We start from the raw sequence: 15,180 nt of genomic DNA on the forward strand, positions 1-15,180 counted from the left end.
CGACTCTGTCACGGACCCTGTGGTCCACAGACTTGGACCTCCTCTCTGTCCCTAAGGCAAACAAGTGAACCATGTTCTGAACCTTGTTCTGAAGGCTCTGTCGGGGACAGAGCCTTCAGTGTGGCACGCTATATAAATGCACCATTTAGCATTTACCACCAGCCTGTCAGCCTCAGCACCAATGGCTGTCCTGGAACCTATGGCCTGCAAGTGTGTACGGACCTGCAAGCTTCCAGACTGTTCCTGCCTTTCCAACAAATTAAAGTGCACAAAAATGTGCAAGCTACAAACCTGCAGCAATCAGAAGGAAGAGGAGGAAGATGAAGTGGAACTGATTGATTATGATGATGATAATGATGACGATGACGAATACTGAAGAATTGATATTGGTATGATGATGATGATGATGATGATGATCATTGATTAAAGTACCTCTCAAGCCTACTCCATAAACTGACTCTGTCACGGACCCTGTGGTCCACAGACTTGGACCTCCTCTCTGTCCCTAAGGCAAACAAGTGAACCATGTTCTGAACCTTGTTCTGAAGGCTCTGTCGGGGACAGAGCCTTCAGTGTGGCAGCCCCCACCATGTGGAACTCTCTCCCAATAGGGATTGGTCATGCTCCTGCTCCATGCTCATGCAACACTGGACTCTTAAGGCTGTGTGTCTTGAAAAGACACCTATTCTCTCAGGCTTATGGCATATAGTTGTTTGTTGTTTTGTTAGTTTGGCTGTTGGTTGTTCATTGTTTTTGAAAGGCGCCATATACATTCAAGCTACTATTATTATTGTCTCCGCCAGGAGAGTTTGTTTTCACTTTCTGAAACTGGGACTAACATTGGTCAAGCCTCACGTGACACGTGACAATACGGTGAAATAGTGTGATCTGATTGGCTAGTGACGTATAGCGGCCTATAAATACATGTGTCACTTTGAAAGAGTCTGTGCCTCTGTGAGGTAAGACAGGAATAATCACGAAATGGCTGAGAAATGGCGGATACTGTAACAATTGGATAGGACACTTACACAGACAGGACGGATAGGACACTTACATAGACAGGACGGATAGGACACTTATACAGACAGGACGTATAGGACACTTATACAGACAGGACGGATAGGACACTTATACAGACAGGACGGATAGGACAGTTATACAGACGGATAGGACACTTGTGTCATGTTACTATGACACAGTAACATGTTCTATTTTTTGTAAGAATTAGAACATAAGAATTAGAACATTCCCAACATTCCCAACACAAGTCTGCTGGCGGAGACTTGTGCTCCGAGGAGCACTTTTTCTAGTTATTATTTTATTATTATTAAAGTGAATGAAAGAGAGAAAAGTATCCCCCCCCCCCCCCCCCTCTGTATCACATGTTCTGTTCAAAAAAAGTGGCACGCTTTCTTCATTATTTGAATATATGGTTGGTGTCTTTGAAGACTGATAACTGTGACTAATCTACCACTTGGGAAAGGCTATCATGATCAAATATCATCTAGGGATATAGACCTATTCAAAATACAAAACTAGATTTTGCAAAATGTTGCACTTGAGTGACCCCGATTAGTGAAAATGCTGTTCACATCGTATCACTACGTGAAGTGTTGTGAGCTTGTAGACATGCCATTTGCTGAATGTTTGCCCCAGAATAGGCATGCTAGGGTTCATGTGGTTAAATAAGTGAATGTAAGAGATTGAATAATGTTTTTTTCCCTCTGTATGACATGTTCTATTCAAAAAAGGTTAGGCGATTTTTTAATTCTTTGGATCTATGGTTGGTGTCATTGAATGCTGATAACTAGGACTAAGCTACTACTTGGGAAGGGTTATCATGTTGAAATATTATCTAGGGATATAGACCTTTTCAAAATACCAAACTAGAATTTGCCACCTTGAGTGTCCCTGATTAGTGAAAATTCTGACCTGGGCCCATGGACTAATAGGCCTTGCGCTAGATCGCGTATTTTAATTATTTTTTTTTAGCTTTTTTTTTGTGAGATCTGACGTTCATAGTGACAGAACACTATTTTTTTAAAGTGCAAGGCCTATCCGCATGCGCAAGGCCTATCCGCGCATGTTTTAAGCTGTGGCAGACCCGGGATGGAGTTATGACATTTTTCTACTGTACCATTCATCTTAAGATATCGTAACGTCATAGAAAAGGTAAGAAAACCTTAGTCCAAAATTCTCCTTTAAGTAAATGCAATACCACAGTATAAAGGTCCTGAAATCAAAGTTTTACTTGAGTAAAAGTATTGGCATCAATATATTAAAGGAACAAAAGTAAAAAATACTCATTGTGCAGAATGTCCCATAGCACTACTCAAAAGTTTTCCAAAATCTTTTGGAAATAGACGATCTACAAGGTCACAAACTTGTTGATCGGGTATTTTCAAATAGATGAAGTATGAAATGGAAATAACCAAATCTACAGAGTAACTAGCAACTAACGTTTTCAAATAAATGTACTGGAGTGAAGTGAAAAATACCTTATTAAAGTAAAAGTACCTCAAAGTGTCCAGAACTATGTCTAGTATGTCAACCTGTGAATATTTTTCACTAATTTATTGAAGTTTTTCCGTCCGTCCGTCCAACCATCGTATGTACAAGAAGTATACAAGGCTGAAGTAGTGGTAAAAAAACAGTGTGCGTGCACGTGTGTGTGTGTGCGCACGTGTGGGGTCTGAGTTTTGTCAGATGTAAGAGCTCCAAGGTAAGTGTTTTGGGAAACACAGGGTCATTGTAACTGGTTGTCTGTTGTCAGAGATCCATGTGTGTCTGTTCTGTTTGTACTGCTGCTGTCCTGCACCTGTTGAGAGGATAGATTACATTAATAATACCAGTTGTGGTAAAAGTACTCAAATTATTTACTTAAATAATAGTATCAATACTGCAATGTAGAAATACTGTTAGTGAAGTAAAAGTCCAGAATTGAAATGTTAGAGTAAAAGTACATTACATTAAGTATTGGCATCAATATGTACTTAAAGTACCAAAAGTAAAAGTACTCATTATGCATTTGAAAGACGGACAGGGAGCGATAGGAAAAGCTAAGCTGGATGAACCTGATTGGCTGAGAGAGCAGAACCCACCTTACTGAAGCAAACAGCTCAGTTCCAGCTGTTTGGAATGTTTTCTTCCAGAGACACCATCTGATTGGACAACAGAAACACAGTCAACATCGGATTAGATCAGTGGTTCTCAAAATGGGGTCCAGGGACCCCCAGAGTACCAAGAGGGGGTCCCCAGCAAAATTAATTAGCATAGCTTCACAACCAGTTTAACCACATTAACCCCTACAGTATATCATTTATATCAGCTATTTGAAAATAGAGGATCTACAAGTTCACAACGTACTTGTCATTAATTATAAAAATATTTAAATAAAAAATAAAACTGTATCATTATCAATCAAAGTCTGACCACAGACTGTTGTAACTTGTGCCTTTCTATCACTGTTCACAGAGAGGAGGTGGATTTAGTGTCTATCTTTTTTGTTTCATTCTCCCTCATACAGTATACTATTGCAGGATGTTGGTCATTTTCAGGCATATCTTTGTGTTTGGCTTTTCTTTTGGTGCTACATTGTCAGTGAATTAATCAGTGATAGGAATTATGGTAATGAGGATTATGGCTGCTACTATTGCATTGATAAGTTGGAATGTTAACGGGGTATCAAATAAAACAAAAATATATAAAACTAGAAAAAGTGCTCCTCGAAGAACAGGTCTCTGCCAGGTCAGGTATATTATGGTGGCCTCCTGGTGGCGCTATAATAGGCCAATGTGAAAAGGGTGCCATTTCGTCTTAGGCCTTTCAATCAGACACTGCATTCTTGATTTGAGGCATTTTGTTCCAAAAATGTGTTTAGTTAAATTAGACCTGCTGGTGGTGCTATAACAAGCCAATGTGAAAAGGGTGGCATTTCTTCCTCAGCCTAGTGGGAATCTGTGTGCGAAATGTCACGAAAATTGCACGCTGTGTTCATGTTTTGAGGCATGTTTTTTAAAACGGACCTCTCCTGCAAACTTTGGAAGCCAACGTTAGCCAATTAGGATGGAATATGAAAAATCGGACAGATGTGTGTTGATCACATGACTGTAGAGATACTGTGTACTGATTTGCGTGACTTTTGGAGAGAATATGAAGAAGTAATATGTGAAAAATGCATTCATATGAACTGTCACTTCCTATATAGACTCAATTTCAAAGCCGGATGCTGGGCCCTTGGTCTGAACACAAAATATTTGTTCTCAGTATTGTACTGTAGTGTGGGTCTTACCTGTGCTCTTTGGAGCAGACTGCGGCTCAGATGGTTTCCCATCGTGTCCCGTGGTCTGCTCTGCATGGGGGCCGGTGCCCCCATCTCCAGTCATCGACCTATGACCTTTGGGGGTATCAGAATGAGGATGACGACGGTGGGCGGGGTCATCAGAGTGCGTGGGGTTGGCGGGCGTGGCTCTCTCTCCACAGGGGTGTGTCTTTCTCAGAGCGATGCCCTTTCTGATTTCGGCCAGCAGGTTGTCTATTATACACCCTTCCTCCTGGACCTCTCTCTGCACACCTGCGAGAGGCACACATTTAAACCTATGTATTTCAGCCCAAGGACCCCTTAGTTGAGAGAGAGATGAAGCAGGGACCCCCACTATATGTTGTATAAAATTGTGTTGCAGATTAAACTTTTTCAAAGCTTCATAGTAGACTTGTTTGACAGCACTATCATCAGTATGTTGGATTCATGTTAATGTGCATTTTCTGACATTAAACCACTTAAACTCTCAATACTTAATAAACTTGACTCTTGGCTCTGTACTTGGTCTGCTCTTTTTTTCTTCTACACCAAACCTCTTCGCCGAAAATAAGCTCACAACTTTAGTGTGCTTGTAGATCAGCTAAATTTGGCTAATGTTTCCCTCGGAATAAGGATGCTACAGTATATGGTTGAAGTGGTTAATGTAAAAAAATACAAAAAAGTTTCTTATCACACAAAGATTTGGCGGCCCCCCTGTAGTAACTCTGAGGACCCCCTAGGGGTCTCAGACCCCCTGTTGAAGTCCCCTAGTGTACAGTATTTGGCCATGGACCCCCATCTGATTTTTTTTTGTGCCAGGGACCCCCATTAAAGATGTGTGTTGTTAAAATGTTTACAAAAATATTCAGAATGTTTTTTATTGTTAATAAGATCTACAAGCTATGTGTCATATCACAACACGTTGTGAGCTTTATACATCGGCTATTTTCAAATAGCCAATGTATGCAGAGTTAAGTGATTTTGATACCACATTAACAACATTTTCTGACTATGACATCAAAGTCCACGAGCCAATCACAGAACTTTTCTGGGCCTAGTTATTCAGAAAACCCCAGACCACAGAAAATCCACTGAATGTTCAAAGTTCAGGTTTTTTTTAAATAGAAATTTGATGTCATGAAACCTTTACAATTGTTCAAATAGCCGATCTACAAGCTCTCAATGTGTCGAACAATTTTTTTATGTTTTTCAAATTAAGATAAAAAATCACACCCAGTGTGAAGAGAGTGGTGCCTTTGAATTAATGTAACTGGTTGCGTCCATGTGTTGCAATCAGCTGCAGCTGTTGAGGCCGTGCTCAAACGGACGGACGGACGGACGGACGGACGGACCCACACACACGGTCAAGTGTAGGAGTGGCTGGCACCACTAAAATGCCTAAAAAGTTTAGGCTTAAGCAAGTGTTAAGTCCGGCCAAAACCTCATTCACTTGAATGGAGTGCTTCTGCAGCCAGCGGGCGGGGGCATAGCGACATCTGCTGGGCCATTAATGAGAACTGCAGTCCTAGAAAAAAAAAAAACACTTCCAGCGGAGCTTGCTTGCCGCCTGGGTGTGATGCTGGAGTGGAGTTAGACGCCGGGCCTCAGCAGGGCTGCCCACAACAGCTCACCTGTTTTCTTCTTCTGTCCTGTGTGCTGTTCCTGTTGTCTCCTCCTCTCAGCCTTCACCTGCTGCTCCCTGCGACTCCGGTTGTCCTGAAAAACACGATTATACTTTTTAAAACAGAAGAAATATTAATACATTCACTGTGTGTGTGTGTGTGTGTGTGTGTGTGTGTGTGTGTGTGTGTGTGTGTGTGTGTGTGTGTGTGTGTGTGTGTGTGTGGTGGGTGGGTGGGTGGGTGGGTGTGTGTGTGTGTGTGTGTGTGTGTGTGTGTGTGTGTGTGTGTGTGTGTGTGTGTGTGTGTGTGTGTGTGTGTGTGTGTGTGTGTGTGTGTGTGTGTGTGTGTGAAGGGGGTACCCTTTCAGTCAAACGGCGCCTGCAGTGCAGTTCTCAAACCCAAGACGTAAAAGAGACGCAAAAAAACTGTTAAAATGACGGCGGCGCGCCGTCTAAAGCGGACTTGAGCCACGAGAGGCCGTGCCAAGCGCTGCGAAGTCTGCTTGAGCTGACTCAGCACCGTTCGAGTGAATGTTCCGATAGGAACAGAATCGTGACTCAAATCCCCCCCTAGTCAACACAACATGTGCCGTATTTGCCCCCCCTTCCAGTCAAACGTTTGTCTTTGATTGATTGATTGAATACTTTATTAACAGTTTGCAAAAACAAAGCACGGTGGTACAAATTTATACAAAACAATGGTAAAAGGATAATCCAGATAAGCCCTCGGGGCTTGTTCCCATTAGGTCCTGTGTATTCAATCCATCAAGACATTTAAAGACAAACAATAACACAGTAATATGCAACAAAAAAAAGCATCATATACTGTAATATGAGTAGTAATAAGAAAGAAAGATATGTACAGTAAACAGTTGGTGGGGGGGTGGGCATTTCCAGTGGTAAGCTTAGACTTTTTACTTTTTACAGGGGTCAGTTACAATTTGCAGCCACCAAGCGGTTTTGAAGGAGGGTGTAGCAACCACTAATGTAATAACGGCTCATAATGTAATAAGGGCTCATAATGTAATTTAAAAAATGTAATAAAAACTCATAATGTAATAATCAGCTCATAATGTAATAAAAAAACGAGCGCATAATGTAATAACGGATTTTTCAATAATGTAATAATGTAATAATTTGTTACATTAACAACCTCCACATAGGAGGCTCATAATGTAATAAAAGTTCATAATGTAATAATGTGTCATATTGTTGAAAAAAGTAAAGTGTTACATCATAATAATCATTATCAGTATCATGGTCAGTATCAGTATCATGGTCAGTACCATGGTCAGTACCATGGTCAGTATCATGGTCAGTATCATGGTCAGTATCAGTATCAGTATCATGGTCAGTATCATGGTCAGTACCATGGTCGGTATCATGGTCAGTATCATGGTCAGTATCAGTATCAGTATCATGGTCAGTATCAGTATCAGTATCATGGTCAGTACCATGGTCAGTACCATGGTCAGTATCATGGTCAGTATCAGTATCAGTATCATGGTCAGTGCCATGGTCAGTACCATGGTCAGTATCATGGTCAGTATCATGGTCAGTATCAGTATCATGGTCAGTATCATGGTCTGTATCAGTATCATGGTCAGTATCATGGTCAGTACCATGGTCAGTACCATGGTCAGTACCATGGTCAGTATCATGGTCAGTACCATGGTCAGTATCAGTATCATGGTAAGTATCATGGTCTGTATCAGTATCATGGTAAGTATCATGGTCAGTACCATGGTCAGTACCATGGTCAGTATCAGTATCAGTATCATGGTCAGTATCATGGTCAGTATCATGGTCAGTATCATGGTCAGTATCATGGTCAGTACCATGGTCAGTATCATGGTCAGTACCATGGTCAGTATCAGTATCAGTATCATGGTCAGTATCATGGTCAGTACCATGGTCGGTATCATGGTCAGTATCATGGTCAGTACCATGGTCGGTATCATGGTCAGTATCATGGTCAGTATCAGTATCATGGTCTGTTTCATGGTCATTACCATGGTCAGTATCATGGTCAGTTTCATGGTCACCATGATACTGACCATGATACTGGCCATGATACCGACCATAATTAACCATGATACTGGCCATGATGCCGACCATGATACTGGCCATGATACTGACATTAAACTGACCATGATACTGACACGATACTAACCATGATACGTATATGATACTGACATTATATTGACATGATACTGACCATGATACTGACATTAAACTGGCCATGATACTAACCATGATACTGACCATGATACTGACATTAAACTGACCATGATACTGACCATGATACTGACATTAAACTGACCATAATACTGTCATGATATTGACATGATACTGACATGATACTGACATGATACTGACATGATACTGACCATGATACTGACCATGATACTGACATTCTACAGACCATGATACTGACCATGATACGTACATGATACTGACATTATACCGACCATGATACTGACCATCATACTTGCCAGGAAACAACAATTTGAGCCGTTATTGTCTCCGCAATGGCGAGAGAGTATGTTTTACCCCTGTCCGTCCGTCCGTCCGTCCGTCCGTCCGTCCGTGTGTCCGTCCGTCCGTGTGTCTGTCTGTGAACAGCTAATCTCCTCTCCGGCACCGTTAGCCCGGCCGCTGCGAAACTGTGCACACACACTCCCTGGATGCCAAAGCCGAACATCTGCCCCAAATTTTTCAGATTGTCCTGTTATAGCGCCACCAGGAGGCCGATTTGTGCAAAACACATTTTTGGATATCACTCCTACAGATTTTGTCCAAACCTCACGCAAATCGGTAAACAGTATCTATATAGTCATGTGATCAACATGGGTCTCTCCGATTTTTTATATTCTATCCTGATTGGCTAAGATTGGCTTCCAAAGTTTGCAGGATTAGTTCGTTTTGAACAAAATGCCTCAAATCATCAACGCAGCGTGCGATTGCCGTGAAATTTTGCGCACACCTTCCCACTAGGCCGAGGAAGAAATGGCACCCTTTTCACATTGGCCTGTTATAGCGCCACCAGCAGGTCTAATTTAGCAAAACACATTTTTGGAACAAAATGCCTCAAATCATGAATGCAGTGTCCGATTGAAAGGCCTAAGAAGAAATAGCACCCTTTTCACATTGGCCTATTATAGCGCCACCAGGAGGCCACAGTAACCTACCTGACCTGGCGGAGACCTGTGCTCCGAGGAGCACTTTTTCTGGTTACATTATGCAGTGTTATTACATTATGAGTGGCTACGCGAGGTTCTTAATGTAACACATTATTAAATTATGGGCTCATGATTTTATTACATTATGAGCTGATTATTACATTATGAGGTTTTATTACATTTAGTTTATTACATTATGAGGTTTTATTACATTTAGTTTATTACATTATGAGGTTTTATTACATTTAGTTTATTACATTATGAGGTTTTATTACATTTAGTTTATTACATTATGAGGTTTTATTACATTTAGTTTATTACATTATGAGCTGATTATTACATTATGAGCTTTTATTACATTTAGTTTATTACATTATGAGCTTTTATTACATTTAGTTTATTACATTATGAGCTTTTATTGCATTTAGTTTATTACATTATGAGCTTTTATTACATTTAGTTTATTACATTATGAGCCGTTATTACATTATGAGTTGCTGTAGCAACTCATAATGTAATAACTGCTCATAATGTAATACATTTACAGTAATAAAAGCTCATAATGTAATAAAAAATGTAATAATGTGATACATTAAGAACCTTGCGTAGCCCCTCATTAGGGCATTCCACATTCTGGCAGCATAGCAGTAGAACGAATTTGACCCAATGTTTGTGCCAAAACTGGGTTCAGTGAGATCAGTGGGGCTCCTTCTGGCGTTGTGCCTGTGTGTGTGTCTTCTACGCTAATGAAGTAGTCTAACAGGTACCCCTGTTTCCTCGTGTATCTTGAAGACCAGGCCCATTGCAAGTTGCTTTACTCTGTCCTCAATATGGGCTTAAATGAGTGGCAATAATATTTTGTACTTATAAAAATAATTTGTATTTGTAAACACATTTTGCATTTCTAAAAAAAATATTTGTACTCGTAAAAATAATATGTACTCGTAAAAATATTTTTTGCATTCGTAAAAAAAATATTTGTACTCGTAAAAATAATATGTACTCGTAAATAAAATATTTGTCTTCGTAAATAAAATATTTGTATTCGTAAATAAGATATTTGTATTCGTAAATAAAATATTTGTCTTCGTAAAACAAAGTTTTGTATTCGTAAGATAAAAATGTGTGTTGTAATTGTAGAATTACATTTACAATGAACATTGTGACCAGAAAAAAACAACAGCTTGCTCGCTCGAAGATCTGTTCTACGGATTGCAAAACTTTATTTTTGGCACTCTGCACTTCCGGGTCTGAGCCAATCACGTGAGGCCTTTTCCACTACCCAATCATAAAGCTCCATAGGTCTCCATGGCAACATGGCAAACGGGGTTGCCATGTTGCAACCTCAAGAGTTTTAACTGCAACATAATTCCATTGCTCAGGAAATAAACAACGGATTACAATAATATAACATTCCCTATAATCAGTAACATGTAGGTGATACCTATGTCTATCAAATATGGTTTTATTGAAAGGCAATCAAAGGCTAGATCGAGTTTAGAAAGCAAACAGGTCATGGGGGCCTCAGTGCGGCTGCAGAGTTTGATTGAGTGTGAGACTAGGACCCACATGCCATATGTCAAAATGAGCGGCTTCATCGGGAATCGTGCGCATGTATTTTGCTAAGAGATTGGTTACATAGTTTAATTGATATTAATTTATTAGTGCATTAAATTTCCCCATCCACTTTGATGGGAAAATTAAAAAACTCGATTTCAAGTATTTTTTTTTCAGAAACTGTAAGGGCTAGAGTTACAAGACTTGGAGGGGAGGTTCATAATTTATTCCGAAATTATCAAAAAAAGAAATACACCAGTCGGCCTCATGGTGGCGCTATAAAAGCCCCTTTTACGTTTTGGCCTATAACTTTTGAACCGAAGGTCGTAAAATAAAAATCTAACTCCCCATATAGGCCACGCCCATTTGCGTCAGGATAATTGTCCGCCATTTTGAATTTTCTTCAAAACACACTTTTAGCTCCTCCTCCCACATATTTTGTCCAAATTTCACAAAAATCGGTACACATGATCTCTGGGCCCATGCGATAAACATATCCAAACAGCATTTTGATAATCCTTACTGTTCGTCCGTAAATGGCTTCCAAAGGTAGTGGGAGGGGCCTGTTTTACCAAAAATGCCAGAAATCACGTCCGGTCAATCCCAAATTTAAATCACATGTCGAGGGTGGTTTACTCAACGAATCCCCAAAAGCATTTCCACTTTGAGCCTCACAAATGCACAAAACGTAACCGTTTGATGCAAAAACATGATTTTTGGGGGGAACAATCCTTTCAAAATGTAATAAAAGCGATATCATGAGTGACGTAACAATATGATTGGCCCGTTACATTTGTGGGAGGGGCCTATTTATTTAGTGGGAGGGGCCTATTTCTTAAAATCAAAACAGCACGTATCACGAAGGCAGGATCCGACCGGCACCCGATTCGAATGGCACGTCGCGCGGCCTGCGACGGTATTCCTCCCGGCGTATCCCTCGAGTCCCGGCGGCCGAGACCCGCGACCGGCGTCGGCGCAACCACACTTTGCAATTTCCCAGAATTGCTACGCGTCTAGTTTTTATTAAAGTTGGAGACCTCGCACAGTAGTGGAATGTTCGGTCTATGAGCAGAGCAGCCCGTGTGTCAAATCGTTAGAGTAACTATTACCTAGTTACTTTTAGTTAGCAGAAACAAAATAGCAGTTTCATGTTTTTGGTAAAAATTTACCTTTGAGAAAATGACGTGAACAAACACGGCTGTATTTGGGTAGGTTCTTGAACGTTAAATCTTTGTGTGGTACAGCTGAGATCCAAGCCATACTACGTCTCTTGAATAGCCTACATTGTTAGCCTCAAACTGTATTCAATCTTGAAGAGGAGAGCTGCGACAGCTTTCTCATAGACCAGCCACACATGTGCAGTGTGCAATGATCACTATGTAGTCGGCAAAGAAGTTAATGTTTCCAAACACAAACCACCGTCACTCTCTAGTCTTAAGCGTGTCTCTATCTACAGTCTGACCCCTCAAGGGCTGTAGCATCGAAGGTGGGCGTTGCGAACTTTTGGTGACGCGACGTTGGTACACCCTATAGGTCAGTAGCAGTGCTGTCAAGCCTATAATGCTGGAGGAGGAGGGGGGGTGTTTTTTTTTTTGGAAAACAGGCCCCTCCCGCAAATTTTGGAAGCCATTTATGGAAGAACCGTATGGACTATCAAAATTCGGTTTCGAGATGTTTATCGCATGGGTCCAGAGATCATGTGTACCGATTTTTGTAAAATGTGGACAAAATATGTGGGAGGAGGAGCTAAAAGTGTGTTTTGAAGAAAATTCAAAATGGCGGAAAATCTATCCTGGCGCAAATGGGCGTGGCCTATATGGGGAGTTGCGCCATGACCCAAGGAATCTAGGGGAAAAAATATTTTTATTTTACGACCTACGGTTCAAGAGTTATAGGCAAAAACGTAAAGGGGGCTTTTATAGCGCCACCATGGGGCCGACTGGTGTATTTCTTTTTTTGATAATTTCGGAATAAATTATGAACCTCCCCTCCAAGTCTTGTAACTCTAGCCCTTACAGTTTCTGAAAAAAAAATACTTGAAATCGAGTTTTTTAATTTTCCCATCAAAGTGTATGGGGAAATTTAATGCACTAATAAATTAATATCAATTAAACTATGTAACCAATCTCTTAGCAAAATACATGCGCACGATTCCCGATGAAGCCGCTCATTTTGACATATGGCATGTGGGTCCTAGTCTCACACTCAATCAAACTCTGCAGCCGCACTGAGGCCCCCAGACATGACCTGTTTGCTTTCTAAACTCGATCTAGCCTTTGATTGCCTTTCAGTAAAACCATATTTGATAGACATAGGTATCACCTACATGTTACTGATTAAAGGGAATGTTATATTATTGTAATCCGTTGTTTATTTCCTGAGCAACGGAATTATGTTGCAGAAAACTCTTGGGGTTGCAACATGGCAACCCCGTTTGCCATGTTGCCATGGAGACCTATGGAGCTTTATGATTGGGTAGTGGAAAAGGCCTCACGTGATTGGCTCAGACCCGGAAGTGCAGAGTGCCAAAAATAAAGTTTTGCAATCCGTAGAACAGATCTTCGAACGAGCAAGCTGTTGTTTTTTTCTGGTCACAATGTTCATTGTAAATGTAATTCTACAATGACAACACACATTTTTATCTTACGAATACAAAACTTTGTTTTACGAAGACAAATATTTTATTTACGAATACAAATATCTTATTTACGAATACAAATATTTTATTTACGAAGACAAATATTTTATTTACGAGTACATATTATTTTTACGAGTACAAATATTTTTTTTACGAATGCAAAAAATATTTTTACGAGTACATATTATTTTTACGAGTACAAATATTTTTTTTAGAAATGCAAAATGTGTTTACAAATACAAATTATTTTTACAAGTACAAAATATTATTGGCACTAATTTAAGCCCATACCTCTACCCTGAGCCACCCCACCCTAGCATCATGAACAGGTGAGGTCTGGGTGTAAGGCCTAGTAGTAATCTGACCAGTTTGTTTGGAGAGGTCTGCAGTTATGTTTTTAATGCCTTTGATGTGCATGCACGAGGTGCATGCATAGTCGAAATGACATTGTATGAGTACTCCTGCTAGTGTCCTCAGTGTGTTCCTACTGACCACCAGGCGATCCTGAATATAAAACTAGTTATTTGGTTGACTTTTGTGATTACTTTTGTTGCAATTTTTCCACTTCAGACGTTGGCCTCTAAGATCATCTTTCCTTGTGATGAGGTTTGCCTAGGTGTAGTGATAGCTTGTTATCAGAGAGCCAGGTGCAGATTCTACCAAGTTCAGAGCTAAGGACCTCCTCAACCTGCAATCTGTCCATTGCCTGAGACCAGGAGTGCCGAGTCATCTGCCAACAAGATCAGATTGCAGTCACATGCTGATGGCATGTCGTTTACATACACCAGGAACAGTAAAGGCCCTAGTATGCTTCCTTGTGGAACGCCGCAGCTCACTAGGAGGGGGGAGGACAGGGTTCCATTCACCTCCACCACCTGATCTCTCCCCTCCAGATAGGATCTCATCCAGCCAACTAATGTACTTCTTGGGATGTCCGTCCCAAGAAGTCACCTGTTTGACTTCCTGGGAGTGAGAATAAGTTGGTGTGTGCGTGTGTGCGTGTGCGTGTGCGCGTGTGCGTGTGCGTGTGCGTGTGCGTGCGTGCGTGCGTGCGTGCGTGCGTGCGTGCGTGCGTGCGTGTGTGTGTGTGTTTGTGTGTGTGTTTGTGTGTGTGTGTGTGTGTTTCGTACTTGAACAGCTTTGATGAACAGTCCTCTGAACATGTTGACAGTGTGGATCAGATCACTCAGGGACAGACTGGTGATGTCTTCACACAGATAGACAGCCAGACGTTTCCTCTGGTCCTCTATGGAGGACACCAGCTGCTCCAGGCACACACACTGTCTCACACTGTCCTGTACACACAGTAATGTTGTATCATTTTTTTTCCTTCATTCCACAGTTTTTATAGATTTTATTCCTTAGCCTTTTCTTTGTGTTTTTTACCCCCTAATAAAGTTGTTTTTCTTTGTTGTTTTCTCATGTAAGGCGTCTTTGGGTACTCAGAAAAGCGCTACATAAATTTGAGATATTGTTGTTATTATTATTATCATGTGAATCACGGTTTTCTTTTTCCAAGTCATACTGCGTAACATTCATTTGAACACCTTGATAGGTTCATTGTCATTACTGCATTTGTCTATACCGATTTTCGGCTTAAAAATGTATGCTGCAGGGTCCTAGCATATGCTTTTTTTTGTTTTCTTCTTCTTCTTGTATCGCACGTTAGGGGGAAGTTTTTGTTTTGTTTTGTTTTGTTTTATCATTGAATCATTGAATTTTGATGTGAAAAGGTAATTGTACTTGGATTGTGATGTATCTCGACGACACTGCAAATGAGGCAACCTCAATGTCCTTTCAAGAATAAATAAAGATTTGAATGAATGAAATATTAAAATGTATAAATAAACACATTTCCGTTGCATTTCTCTGTCTCTCTCGC

The 15,180-nt window shown here is 40.6% G+C and overlaps 1 protein-coding gene across 1 annotated transcript in view; it reads right to left on the bottom strand.

Moving 5' to 3' along the window:
• Positions 1 to 2,689: 2,689 nt before the first annotated feature.
• The window catches only part of LOC311062485 (inverted formin-2-like), a 50,631-nt gene continuing 38,140 nt past the window's right edge, over positions 2,690 to 15,180 (bottom strand). The window contains exons 19-23 of the mRNA XM_084081541.1: positions 14,429 to 14,593; positions 5,932 to 6,016; positions 4,292 to 4,573; positions 3,102 to 3,161; positions 2,690 to 2,818 (exon numbers count right to left, since the gene is read on the bottom strand). Of these exons, the coding sequence (XP_083937667.1) occupies positions 3,103 to 3,161; positions 4,292 to 4,573; positions 5,932 to 6,016; positions 14,429 to 14,593 (591 nt within the window). The 3' untranslated portion in view covers positions 2,690 to 2,818; position 3,102. The remainder of the gene's footprint in view (positions 2,819 to 3,101; positions 3,162 to 4,291; positions 4,574 to 5,931; positions 6,017 to 14,428; positions 14,594 to 15,180) is intronic.

Source organism: Gymnoscopelus microlampas (assembly GCF_963454915.1).
Source record: "Gymnoscopelus microlampas genome assembly, chromosome: 16".
NCBI lineage: Eukaryota > Metazoa > Chordata > Actinopteri > Myctophiformes > Myctophidae > Gymnoscopelus > Gymnoscopelus microlampas.